The sequence below is a fragment of the Sardina pilchardus genome, chromosome 18 (genome assembly GCF_963854185.1).
Source record: "Sardina pilchardus chromosome 18, fSarPil1.1, whole genome shotgun sequence".
NCBI classification, from domain to species: domain Eukaryota; kingdom Metazoa; phylum Chordata; class Actinopteri; order Clupeiformes; family Clupeidae; genus Sardina; species Sardina pilchardus.
The window spans coordinates 7,283,830-7,296,564 of NC_085011.1; the positions used below are offsets into that span (position 1 = coordinate 7,283,830).

Sequence of the window (12,735 nt, forward strand, 5' to 3'; positions counted from 1 at the left end):
TTGTCCTTCATACCCTGATTATTATTATTAATATGGTTAATGACGATCAAGTAAACCTTAATGCTAGCCATATGTATCATCATAACACATCTGTAAACATCTGGCCGCCCCTTTTCTTTTTTGCTTTGATTTGTCTTATGCTGTACTGAGGTTTGTCTGACATCATATGTGATGGAATCATTTCACACATAGTGATTACAATTACATACATGTACCCCTGCTCAACTGGTCAGGCAGGTTACTCTCTCCCACACCCAAGCAGTACTTCCGTGACTTTTTTTTAACCCCCTGCTCACTCACAGATTTACCCCAGTGATGAGTGTGCTGTTGTTTACGTGAAGCTCATTGAAGGGATGATAATTGTGCACATACACTGATAACATCAGGGTCTATCCCACGTTCAGAGGAAGTGGGTTTGTACTAGAGGGCTGATTGGATTGTGTGACTGGCTGGCTGACAACCTTGAAGCCTTTCTCATCTGACTTTTTGAGTCTCTTATTGCTGTGTCTTACAGGTGAATGTCTAGCTCAGGATGGAGCCTTGAAGGTGAACGACCACCTTCAGGTGAGGGGTTTCGATAGGATCTATGCTGTTGGGGACTGTGCCAACATCAACGAGCCCAAGATGGCTTACCATGCTGGGCTCCACGCCGGAATCGCCGTCACAAACATCATCAACAGCCTCACTGGAAAGCCACTGGTCTCATACCACACAGGTGACTAACCTGGGCATGCAAAGACAGTCACCATTTGTCATTTGGGGGAGAAAAAAAAGAGCTGTCGTCCATTTGTCCCCGCCACATTCCAGAGCCACACCCCACAAAAAGAACTCCTCCCACGTAGGTGGATGTCGTTGATGTCAGACAGGTGCACCCTAAAGGGGTGGAGAATGTCTTTACCTCAGGTGTGGTAACATGTGAATCTGGTGGGGTATTCTGAGTATGTGGTTTAGTAACAAATTTGTGTTTGCTCAAAGTAAAAGGCCAGCGTCTTTATGGATGAGGTTTGTTTTGCTAGAAGCGTGAAGCCTGAGGACTCCTGTCAGTAGTGTTGTTTTTGGCGGACTTTTAGTTTTTGCTGTCAGGAGGGTTACAACTAAATTAATGTTCATGTAGATGGCTGACAGACAAAGCCGACAAGCAGGTAGAAGATGAATACACATGTTGATGGTAATTTTGATACCACAGATTAATGAAGACCTAGTCAGGCAATGGGAGGAAAAATCAGGAACGGAGTTTTATTTACAGTGAATGGCATCAAGGGAGACACAGCATGACTTCCCATAAAGATCCACCAGGAAAGTAATGAAGGTTCAAGTGTCCTTCCAGGGTGACGGGAGATGGCATTGGCAGGCCTAATAGAGTTCAGGCGTGGTGCCTGAATTCAGGCTTGAGCTCGGCCATGTACGATGTCAAGAAAGGCTATTCTCTATGTTGTCTTTGAATGTATTTGATAATTTCAGGCACAGATAATTTCCTGTCTATCAGCCTTGCATTGGTCATCCCATCTTACATGAACCACATTGGATCCGATCCTGATTGCCAACCTGGTAATCTAGAGCAGCTAGCTACTGACGCAGGGGATGTACCCATGAGGAACAGCAAAACACTGCAGAACCATAACATTCCCCCTCTTCCTATCTCTGAACACACAGATACAGTGTACTCAGGGACAGTACAGGAACAGAATGACATAAAAACAATCATCTCTTAAGTGTAAGAACACAATAGCTGACACGTTAAGAAACATAATTTAGAACATCACGACTTGAACTACTTATGAATATTAAAATCATAAGTTCTGATTCCAATACTCTCCGTGTGGAAATTATATTTCAGACTGGTATATGCAGTGTTTCTTAAAGGTGCTCCAAGCAATGTTTCTAAGCTAAAAAAAAATTGTCGCATACAGCAAACATCTCTTCACAGTCTGCAAGCTGCTTGTCCCCTGAATACACACAAAAAAAATGTCTCTGCAAATGTCTCTGCAAAACAGCCTGGCGCTGCCTTGACCATGAAACATAACACATTTTTACAGCCATTCACTGACGAGATGTGCATTCAGGAGAGTTTCAGTTGTTTGCTTTGAGTTTCAATTGCTACTGTAGCTCTCTGTTTTGTCTCAACGTCAACAGAAGTGACGTTACCTAACATCGCTTAGAGCACCTTCAATTGGTGGGTTACAGAATTGTTCTGGTCCCGGAGCTGGTGGTTAAAAAAAAAATGGGCCATTTAAATTGCTACCCTATTAGATCTAATGTCAGACCTTTATTTTTATAGCTTGTTACCAGTCATTTTATTTAGCAGTCATTTCATTTTAGCATGAGGCGAGCCTAAATATGGCGAAACGCAAGTAGCCTGTCACCCTGAATATTTAAAGTATAGATTCATTAACGTTGAGGACAAAAAGGGACAGAATCCTCAGTGAATGGTGTGCACTGCAGTGAATTGCTTTCACATAAGAGTATGAAACCATCAAAGCTAAATCACCAAATGGAAACAAAGTACCCATACTGTCAAAGACAAACCTGTTGAGTAGCCTACTTTGAAAGGTGACACCAGGAATTGAGGACTTTGCAAATGTGCCTAACATCAGCATGCCCCAAACACGTAGCCTAGCTACAGGCACTTTCTGGGACTAGAAGCGTACCTTAAACTGACAGACTTTGACAAGATTTGGGAAAGATTATTGAAAGGTTGTAGTCTTTTAACTAATGTGATTGGTGGACACAGGACCTTAATGTTCAGGGAATGTGAGGGTCACAAGGCCAGACCAATTGGGAACCACCACTGATCGATTGTGTATTTGTATTTGACAGGCAATGTGACCATGCTTCTGGCCATGGGCTGTGATGATGGAGTGGGACAGTTCAACGGCTACAGGCTACCACGCTTGCTTGTCACTCAAGGCAAGAGCAAAGGCCTTCTCCTGTGGAAGAGTTGGAAAGACATGGGACAGACATCTCCATAGGATGTCTGCCATAGGAAGTGTAACAGTGTCCACGCCTGTGCCTATGAACCTTTCTGTCCTCACAGTTCACTTGTGCCTTTTGATACATGACCTTAAAAAGTATAGACATTTGTTCTAATATAAAGCCATCTTTTTTCAGTTTTTCAGTCATCTTGTTTACATATAGATTATTCCACCATTTTAATTTGTAATTTTCCAACAACATGATGTACCTTTGCACAGTTGGCATATATTAATGCATGCGTGCATCTATCATTCAGCACATTCATTTAACTTGTATGTATGTTGCTGCCATATGACATAATGCACTATGGGGAGCAGATTTATATGCCATGTTTTCCCAAATGTTGTAGTATGTATCTTATTCAAAAAGGAATATAATGCAGTAATGTCAATACGGTTTACAAGATATTTCTATTGTATGACATAGACCTTACTCAATACATTTTTCATAAAATGTTGTTACATCGCAGCAGCCCAACAGAATATTTATTTTGTAGTATGCTTATTTATTCTGACACGTGGATAGTGGTAAAACACAGCACATACTCCCCCTTAAACTCTGTGTAAACAGTTTAAAGGCCACGCATGCTCCTGAGTATGGAAATGGGCAGATGACTAAAGCCAGAACTGAGCCATATGCAAATCCAGCCAAACATACACTACATTGCCAAAAGTATTGGGTCACCTGCGTTGACTCGCATATGAACTTAAGTGACATCCCATTCTTAATCCATGGTTTATTATGATGTCGGCCCATCCTTTGCATCTATAACAGCTTCGACTCTTCTGGGAAGGCTTTCAACAAGGTTTAGGAGTGTGTTCATGGGAATTTTTGACCATTCTTCCAGTCCCAGAAGCGCATTTGTGAGGTCCCTCACTGATGTTGCATGAGGATGTTCTATTAGGTTGCGGTCAGGACACTATGTAGGCCAGACTCTCCGAACTGGGCTTGGCCCCGTAGCTCCAGCGAAAGGAACTCGGAATGCTTTTGCATTAACCAAGACATTTTGGACAATTCCATGCTCCCAAGTTTGTGGGAACAGTTCGGGGATGGCCACTTCATGTTCCAACACCAGTGCACAAAGTAAGGTCCACAAAGACCTGGATGACCCGAGTTTGGTGTGGATGAACTTGACTGGCCTGCACAGAGTCCTGACCCCAACTCAATACTGTAGAACACCTTTGGGATGAATGTGAGCAGAGAGCCAGTCTCCTCATCCAACATCAGTGTGTGACCCGACAAATACGCTTCTGGAAGAATGGTCAAAAATGTGTAAACCTTGTGGAAAGCCTTCCCAGAAGAGTTGAAGCGGTTATAGCTGCAAAGGGTGGACCAACGTCATATTAAACCCTATGGATTAAGAATGGGCTTAAGTTCATATGCGAGTCAAGGTAAGTGACCCAATGCTTTTGGCAATATAGTGTATGTAATATGTTGTTTCAGGGGTAAGGAAGGTGGAATTCTAATTGTATTAGCTTTTGAATCAATAACATACCCATATCAAAAACCTTCAGAGATAATTTCAAATATAAAGAGATCTTCTGAATTATTAAACATTTTTATCAATCATGGATTATCTACCACCTCAGGGTTTCAAACATGCAAAATATGAAATGTGTGATTTTTTAAAAGAAAAATTTGGCCATATTCAACTAGAAGACACCCAAGTGTTTTGGATCATTTGACGGTCACCCATGTGAAATGACATAACAATCACGATATTGTAAAATAGCAGCTTTATTATATCACACTGAATAAGTATTCTTTACATTCATTTAAAATGCACCTGTTCAAACAAACTGATAATTAAACAAAATGGCTGTAGTCCTCCAAAATTGGCAAGGATTACCTCTAAGAACCAATACAGCATTGTAACAGTCTAAAAGCACTGAAACTGTTGGCACACATCTTTTTTTTTTCTGTCAGTATTAAACTATACGTGATAGGTGAAATACGTTTTAACAGTGTGTAAATCAAACAAACCCATCACCTGTCACTTGAATAATCAAAATAATGTAAACAAACAAAATAACTGACGGATGCACACAAATCTGAAGAAAAAAGCTAGGCCAAATCCAAAACCAGTTCTCAATGTAGAAAAAGAGAAACAATAAAATATTACAATTAAATATTAAAATTGCCTCCAAGAGTGTAAAGAGAATAGGAACCATCAGGGACATTCCAGGTCCATTCTACTGACATTCCTTAGTAAGACATAAATGAGGTAGAGATTTTTTCTTTTTCTTTTCTCAAAGAGAAAATATATATATATATATATATATATATATATATATATATATATTTGGCCAGATATATATGATATATGTGTACGTCAGTAATGAGTCCTCACCAGTATACAAACATGGTCAAAACTTGACTAGGACACATGCCAATCCCTTAATGTAGAAGAGGCGACATAAACATAAAGCACAAATATTTTAGTACAAACATATATAATAATAATAATTAAAAAAAACAATAAACATTTGACATCATGGACAACACATATCCGGCATGATCCATTAATGCCATCATACGATCTGGTAATAAATACTAAAATAAATCAGTCTCAGTATAATACAGGGTAGGCTTGAGAGAGAACCGTTCAGAGAGCACTGCTATGAACGTCTGTACACGAATACAAAAAAAGTGAGTTTGCAAACCTATTTAGAATGACTGGGGTGGAAGTGGGGGTGGGGAGTTCATGCTCATCCAGTCATCCATGCTTCAAAGACAGCCTCACAGGTTTCACCGAGAACCGGTCTGGCCAGCAAACATCAGAGGATTCCTTGCAATCTCTCTCTCTCTCTCTCTCTTTCTCTCAATGTGCATAGATATAGAAAACTAGCTAACATATTCAACCCTTGTTAGGCATGAAGAACTAGACACATATGGTGCTTAAAGCCAACTAAAGTCAGCATAGTAACTGTTAATCAAAAGGACAGTTTAATTTAGGTCAGAAATTAGGACAAAAATACCTGTATCCTGCCAGAATCAGAGTTTACATGATGGTTATCTGCACTTCTTTAGTTTAGATTTTTATCTGAAACGTTTACCCTAAATATACAGTTATATGAGCCAGTTAAAGGCCTTGTATTGTTATAGATTTTTAGTATATTTGGGAGATTAATGTAGTTGCTGGCTGTGTGTTACTGGTGCGCCTCACAGTGCAGAGGACCTCAGAGAAGACTGCCACATAATAGGCCACAATTTGCTGGTGCTATCTCTTGGCACTTCCAACATGATTAGCAAGCTATAGAATGATCTATGCACATTGAGGGAGATAGGACACCAGACAAGTCCTTTGTGTAAAAAAAATATCAACATGACACACTTCTGAAGACTCACAGACAAAAGCATTGCCTAAAAGGTCTACTCAACCTTAGTAGCCTTACCATCCTTCACCGACTTCCCCTTCAATCCCTTGAGGTAGGTCTGGTAGAAGAATGAAGCAAAGAGCACCAGATAGCTAAGGTACATGAGCGTGGCCCACACAATGTTGTCCAGGTACGATGGGCAGCCCTCATCCTGCATCCAACGGTAAACCAAGGCAACCACCGTCAGGCCCATGGCCATTTGGGCAATCTGGGCGGACGTGATGACCATGGCGAAGGGCTTGGGAACGCGGTAGCCAGCCGCACGGGCCACATAGTAGCTGTACATCAGCGCGTGGACGGTGTAATTCATGGTCATGAACCAGCCTCCGCCGGCCACCTGGTCTTTGTAGGAGTACCAGGAGTAGAGCAGCACGGTGATGTGGTGGTACCAGTGCAAGAAGATGAGCCGCTGTTTACGGAGCACTATGAAGGCCGTGTCGCCTGAAGGACATGAGAAAAAGAAAAAAAAAAACACAACAAAGACGCCCATTAAAATCAGTCTAAGACATGAGCTCGTTTCCATGTTTATGAATCTACCAGTGTGTTTAATGGGCTTTCATCCGACTGTACTTACCCAGTTCCGGAGCTTTGCTAAGAACGAAGGCATAGGCCCAAAATCTGGTGATCGGCCCATTATAGAAGCTCTGGTCACAGACAGACTGCTTAAACCCAAAGGTGTGAAGAATGTAAAGCATGTATATCCCAGTTCGGACAGCGCCAACAATGCTGTGCAAAAGAAAATAAAACAATGATGATAAAACTGCCCATAAAAGTTTATTTCAGCTGTTAGTAAATCTCTCGAATCATCCTGATTTACATTGTGCGACATACGATTCATTCTCTGACTACATACTTTACATCAAACAAGTATATCAGGTTGCTGTTTAGCCGAGACAGCATTTTGGACTTATAGGCACTTGACCTGAGGGGGGGGGGGGGGGGGGGGGTAACCATCTAAACAAAGGCTGAGGAAGGCATTTGGTCACTTCACAAGGTATTGAAAATGACTGCCTAAAAGGACAGCTACAGTCTTAAATATGACCCCCGCCCCCAATTGAAATGGTGGGTAGCCATCTGGTAGAGGGGGAAACCAAACTCCTCAATGGAACAAGAGTACCTCAAAAGTTCCTCCTCAAACTGGACAGGGCCATTGTTTTAAGTAGTGGCACATTCGTGTTTTGCTTTGGTTACCTCGCTGTCTGTTTTAGAGGTGGGCTCCATTGACATGTTCAACAATTAACCATAATGAAGCTGACATGGTTGCCATGTTACACCCCCGCCATTATGGGATACTGAAAATGGGTGTTTGTTGGGGAAGAGAACATACAAAATGGGGATTTTGTACTGCAAGCCTACACCAACATAGTAATGAATTGCTCTTTAGTCATTGTCTCTATAACATAACCTTCTGTTGCATTCTATCAGAGTTGTAGGCCTCTCCGTGGATTAGAGGCATGCTTTCCTGACGAGCCCTAGTTTGTGGGTCAACCCTGCCAATGGATTAGGATTAAAGGACATACATGGCCACAGACCGTGCTGCAACTACTTACACACGATATAAAACCAGAGCCAGTGCAGCCGCCAGTGTGCATGCATCCAGTTATCACACATACACACTCAAGAATAGCTCAAGGCTAGAAACACCAGAGAAATCCCCTCAGGCTTAGGGAAACCTTTTGCCCACTACAACAAATTATTCAGCACTCAGTCTGTCAGATTGTAGCAGGGCTACACTGATAGTGAGTTTCTGACGTGTGTGGGACCACTTTGCTGGCTTAGTTTAGTTATTAGTTTCACTCACCTGAAAATGGCCAAACTCAATGACCACAGGATCAGAGGTTTGCGGAGGTCAAGTTTCTGTCTGTCTCTCATGAAGTGCTGCCCTCCAAACACCAGCGCCGCATATAGGCCACAGAATACAAATGCATGACCCCTAGAAAATGTTTGAAACAAGCCATCAGTTAGGAGAGGTTTTCGGAAAGCTTGATATACATCTGCATCGACACGGTTAGAATATGTCAGTAGCCTACACCATAAATAGACGTAGCCTACTACCGTAACAGGCAGGTGAAGTCAGCACTAATTGACTAAACAAATTGTCCTTGTCTAAGTTAGGCTTCACCTATGACTTGGGATCATCTTAACTGAAAATCTACATCTGTCATTTATCGACACGTGTGATGCGGACACTGTAGCCTAAAACTAACTAACTAAAAGCTCCGAAGCCAGGAAGGTAAACGTACGGACGCTGGACTTACCAGTTCTCCTGCATCCATTCGATGGCCAGCCTTTCATCAAAGTGTCTTTCGAAGTTGTACTCGGAAAGAGTTAACTGTTGATATTGATCTGTTTCATTCATTTTGAACAAGAGTTGCCAACAGAAGTGTGGAGTGAAGCTGAGATCACACCGATGTTAACTGAAGACAAATTCCTGCCGATATGCCTCAATTGGTTTGTCTCCTCTGACTAGAGGAAGAATTATCTGGCACCTGAGGTGTCTCAGCCAAATTATCGGTTGTGGCTGATGATGTAATATCTCCTCCCTCCTTGGGGTGGATCTTGTTAAGTTTCTTGGTTTCACTCAGCAAGTATTACTAGAATTTAGTAGCCTATGACATAAGCGCGGTTAGTCTGCGATCTTTTGCAAATGAATAAATAAATAATTCATGAAATAAATGAAACACTGAACCTAGGCCTACTGTGATGTTTAATCCATATGTTTAGTGTCTTCTCATGTAGGATTTTTTTAGACGGTAAAAGCGAGCCAATATTGAAATAATTTACCAGGCCTATTTGTATTTTATTTTAAACCAAAAACAAGCAAACGAAAGGCTGCAAAAAAGTTAAAAGAGTGACAACACAAGCCCGTCGATTCATCCACTTGTGATGGCCACGCAATTTGGTCTATAGGCTAATATATTTTTAGGGTCAAATTATTTTGTCAAACAACAGATTGAAGAATTTGTTCAAATTGAAGGTGTTATTTAGGCTATGTGAACCTAGTTGACACAATGTTTGCAAATGGATGCAGAGATATTTTAAATCAGTCTGCATAGTTTCCCTGAACGAGTTCTTGCTCAACCTTATTACAAACAAAACAAAATATGTGTATAGGTCCTGTACAAAAATGCCATCTGGCCGGTATTTTTCAAGGCTAGTTCTCATAACGTGGTTTCTGTTATTGTCCTTCAACTCTACCAGTGGCTTCAATCATTCTCAACAGCAGACAAGCTGTTGTCACAAGCTCAGAACATTCAATTAATTGGAAAACCTTTGGGTCCCTTACAGATACTGGCACGACATCCCTCTCTAGAATAATATAATCAGACACAGGTGTTCTGCACATTGCAATGATTTTGTAAAAGTCCTTCTTTAGAAGAGACCTTCAAAAATTGGCCAGGTGAATATAACATAAATCTGTGAATGAAATGCCATGGAGTGATGCCAGTGGTGGGTATACTGAAAATCTATTCTCAAGTAAAAGTAGGCTACAATTACTCCCTTAAAATGTACTCTGGGGGTGAGGGTGCTGTGGTGCAACAGGCTACAGCACTCATGCCATGAACACGGATCCAAGTGCCCACAGGTTTGAGTCTGACCCCCCCCCCCCCACACACACACACACACACAGAGTACTCTAGTAAAAGTAACAATCCCTACAAACAAAGCTTAATTTAAAAAAAAAAAAGTATGTTGTTAATAAAGTACTCAAGTTACTTTCCATTTTTCATATTTGTATGTTGTGCTGGAAAATAGTTAATGCCGTTTAAAAAAAGCACATCTACTTTTTTGTATTAGATAAAGCAGGTTTAGTGGGCCAATCAATCATAATTTATAGGCATATGGCTGCCTAGAGCTACTCCCACTATTTACCCTTCATTCACCTGTACCCTTTCTCCATTTCTCTATCCCAGAGTGGACAAATTAAATCACTACTTGCAAATGAAATGCTTTGCAAATGTTAAGAGTTGTCAACAAGGTTTTCTTACTGATAGCCTAGATGCTGCAGTATGCAGACAATGCAGTGTTTTCGACCAACAACCTGCTTGTCTGAAAGTGGTCTATTGAGAAGGCAGGCACATCAGTATCTCCTTGGTGTCGAGGCAGGTATCGAGGCAGTTAGCACATCAGTATCTCCTTGGAGATGCTTCTGACTTTCTCTCTCTGCTGATTTAGGGCTGATTTGTGATATGTAAAATGTAGTGTAGCTCTGGATGAACATAATTGGCCTGCATGAGTCCTGACCTCAACCCAATAGAACACCTTTGGGATGAATTACAGTGGAGACTGAGAGCCAGTCTCCTTATCCAACATCAGGGTGACCTCACAAAATGCACTTCTGAAAGAAAAAAAACCCTATAGTCTTCCCAGAAGAGTTGAAGCTGCAAAGAGTGGACCGACATCGTATTAAACCCTATATGGATTAAGAATGTGATGTGACTGAAGTTCATATGTGAGTCAAGGCAGGTGAGCAAATACTTTTGGCAGTATAGTGTAGGCCTATATACTACAATAGAAGTACAGGTCTGGTTGTTGCCGTCACGTAACAATGTAAACACTGGGCAATTGTTCTGGTGACTTTTTTATTTGATAAATTAAAAAAATAGGCTTTTAAAAAATCCATTCAGCCACCCTTCCGAGTCTGATTTAAAGTTGAGTGCTCCCTCTTCTGGACATATATAGTATTACACACATTGTGAAGCCAAGCACCAAGGGGGGGGGGGGGGGTTCATATGACTCACATATGAACTTCTGTCACATCCCATTCTTAATCCATAGGGTTTAATATGACGTCGGTCCATCCTTTGCATCTATTCACGGGTTTCATCAGGTCTCTTTCCACAGGTGTATAAATCAAGCACCATGCAGTCTGCACTCATAATCTAAGTGCTTGATTTCATACACCTGTGGAGAGGGACCTGATGAAACCAAAGGTCATTAAGGGCGGAGCAAGATACTATACTTCGTCGTAGTTTATGGGCGCAAAATGGGGATCACTTCCTCTGCATAAACAGGCGTGTCATTGCGTGTCATTGACGTATTCATGGGTTTCATCAGGTCCCTTTCTACAGGTGTATAAAATCAAGCACCCGATTATCAATGCAATTGCTATCAGTTGCTTGATGATGTTCCAAAATGATCTTGCTGCTCTTTCAAGCCTTCTACATTTATTAATTTTAATATGGAAAATAACACACACAAAGCATACACTTTCAAGGAATTTAATAAAAACATCAATGGAATAATGGTAATCTGTCACTGCTCTCATTAAGTTACCCCAGCGCCACCTGATCATCGTTAGCTTACATAGCAGGATTTGGAGGTCAGAAGGGGCTGAGGGTCATGAAACCGTGCCCAAAATTCACATTCCTAACTCTATAGAAGCAAGATCTTAGCATATACATGAAATTCTGATCTATGCCGTGTTCAATGGAACAGTCGCTGCCTCTGCTCTGCATAAAGGGGGATTTTGACCCCCCCTCTTGCGATTCGGGTTCCAGGAAGTGGCTTCTCATGAAGTATCTTGTTCCGCCCTTAATGATCTTTGATGAAACCCATCAATTACCTCCTCTGGGAAGGCTTTCGGAGTGTGTTTATGGGATTTTTGACGATTCTTTCTGAAGTGCATTTGTGAGGTCACACACTGATTTTGGACGAGGAGACTGACTCCTCAAATTCATCCCAAACACACACACACACACACACACACACGCACACACACACACACACACACACACACACACACACACACACACACACACACACACACACACACACACACACACACACACACACACACACACACACACACACATACACATAGACACACACACTTTTGTCAGAAAACAAATACACTATGTCCAAACAGACTATGTCCTATCTTCAGACTGTGTTACAAATAATGGTTAATGGTTAGTCAGGATTGATGTTTTGGATTGACGTTTTTCTCTAAATGTAACCCTCTTTAAAGCAACACATTTGTTCTCTGAGTCCCCCTACAGTTGAGAAGCACAGTAATAAAGAAACAAAATATGTGTATTTTGCAACAAAGTATGAACATAACTCAGATACAATATAGAGTGAATGCACTGACAGCAGCGTTCCTAGGTCGGTGGTGGTTGGTTAGGGTTTTTTAGGGTTATGCTTCAGCCCGCATCAATGGGACGGACCAACCTAACTAACCTAGACCATGCCTAGGTTGCTTAACAGTATCTTGGATAATGACTTTTACTCAGTCCCAAGTCAAGGACCCAGTGGTGATGAGAATAATTTTGACCACAAAACCTCTGTGGTCATTATCCCCAACACAACCATATTAACCATTAACCAACCATTATTTGCGATCTTGGACAAAGTCTCTATTTGTTTTTCTTTATAAAAAAAA

The 12,735-nt window shown here is 41.3% G+C and overlaps 2 protein-coding genes across 2 annotated transcripts in view; one reads left to right on the top strand and one right to left on the bottom strand.

Annotated features, from left to right (window-relative positions):
* Positions 1–3,112, top strand: part of aifm2 (apoptosis inducing factor mitochondria associated 2) — a 9,175-nt gene extending 6,063 nt beyond the window's left edge. Inside the window, exons 8-9 of the mRNA XM_062520347.1 lie at positions 515–715; positions 2,818–3,112. Coding sequence (XP_062376331.1) covers positions 515–715; positions 2,818–2,969 — 353 coding nt within the window. The 3' untranslated portion in view covers positions 2,970–3,112. The remainder of the gene's footprint in view (positions 1–514; positions 716–2,817) is intronic.
* Positions 3,113–4,694: 1,582 nt separating this feature from the next.
* On the bottom strand, positions 4,695–8,841 carry elovl6l (ELOVL family member 6, elongation of long chain fatty acids like). The gene is made up of 4 exons (XM_062518934.1): positions 8,609–8,841; positions 8,152–8,283; positions 6,925–7,076; positions 4,695–6,791 (listed from the first exon to the last, which is right to left on the bottom strand). The coding sequence occupies exons 1-4, from the start codon at positions 8,707–8,709 to the stop codon at positions 6,346–6,348; spliced, it is 831 nt and encodes a 276-aa protein (XP_062374918.1). The 5' UTR covers positions 8,710–8,841; the 3' UTR covers positions 4,695–6,345.
* Positions 8,842–12,735: the final 3,894 nt, after the last annotated feature.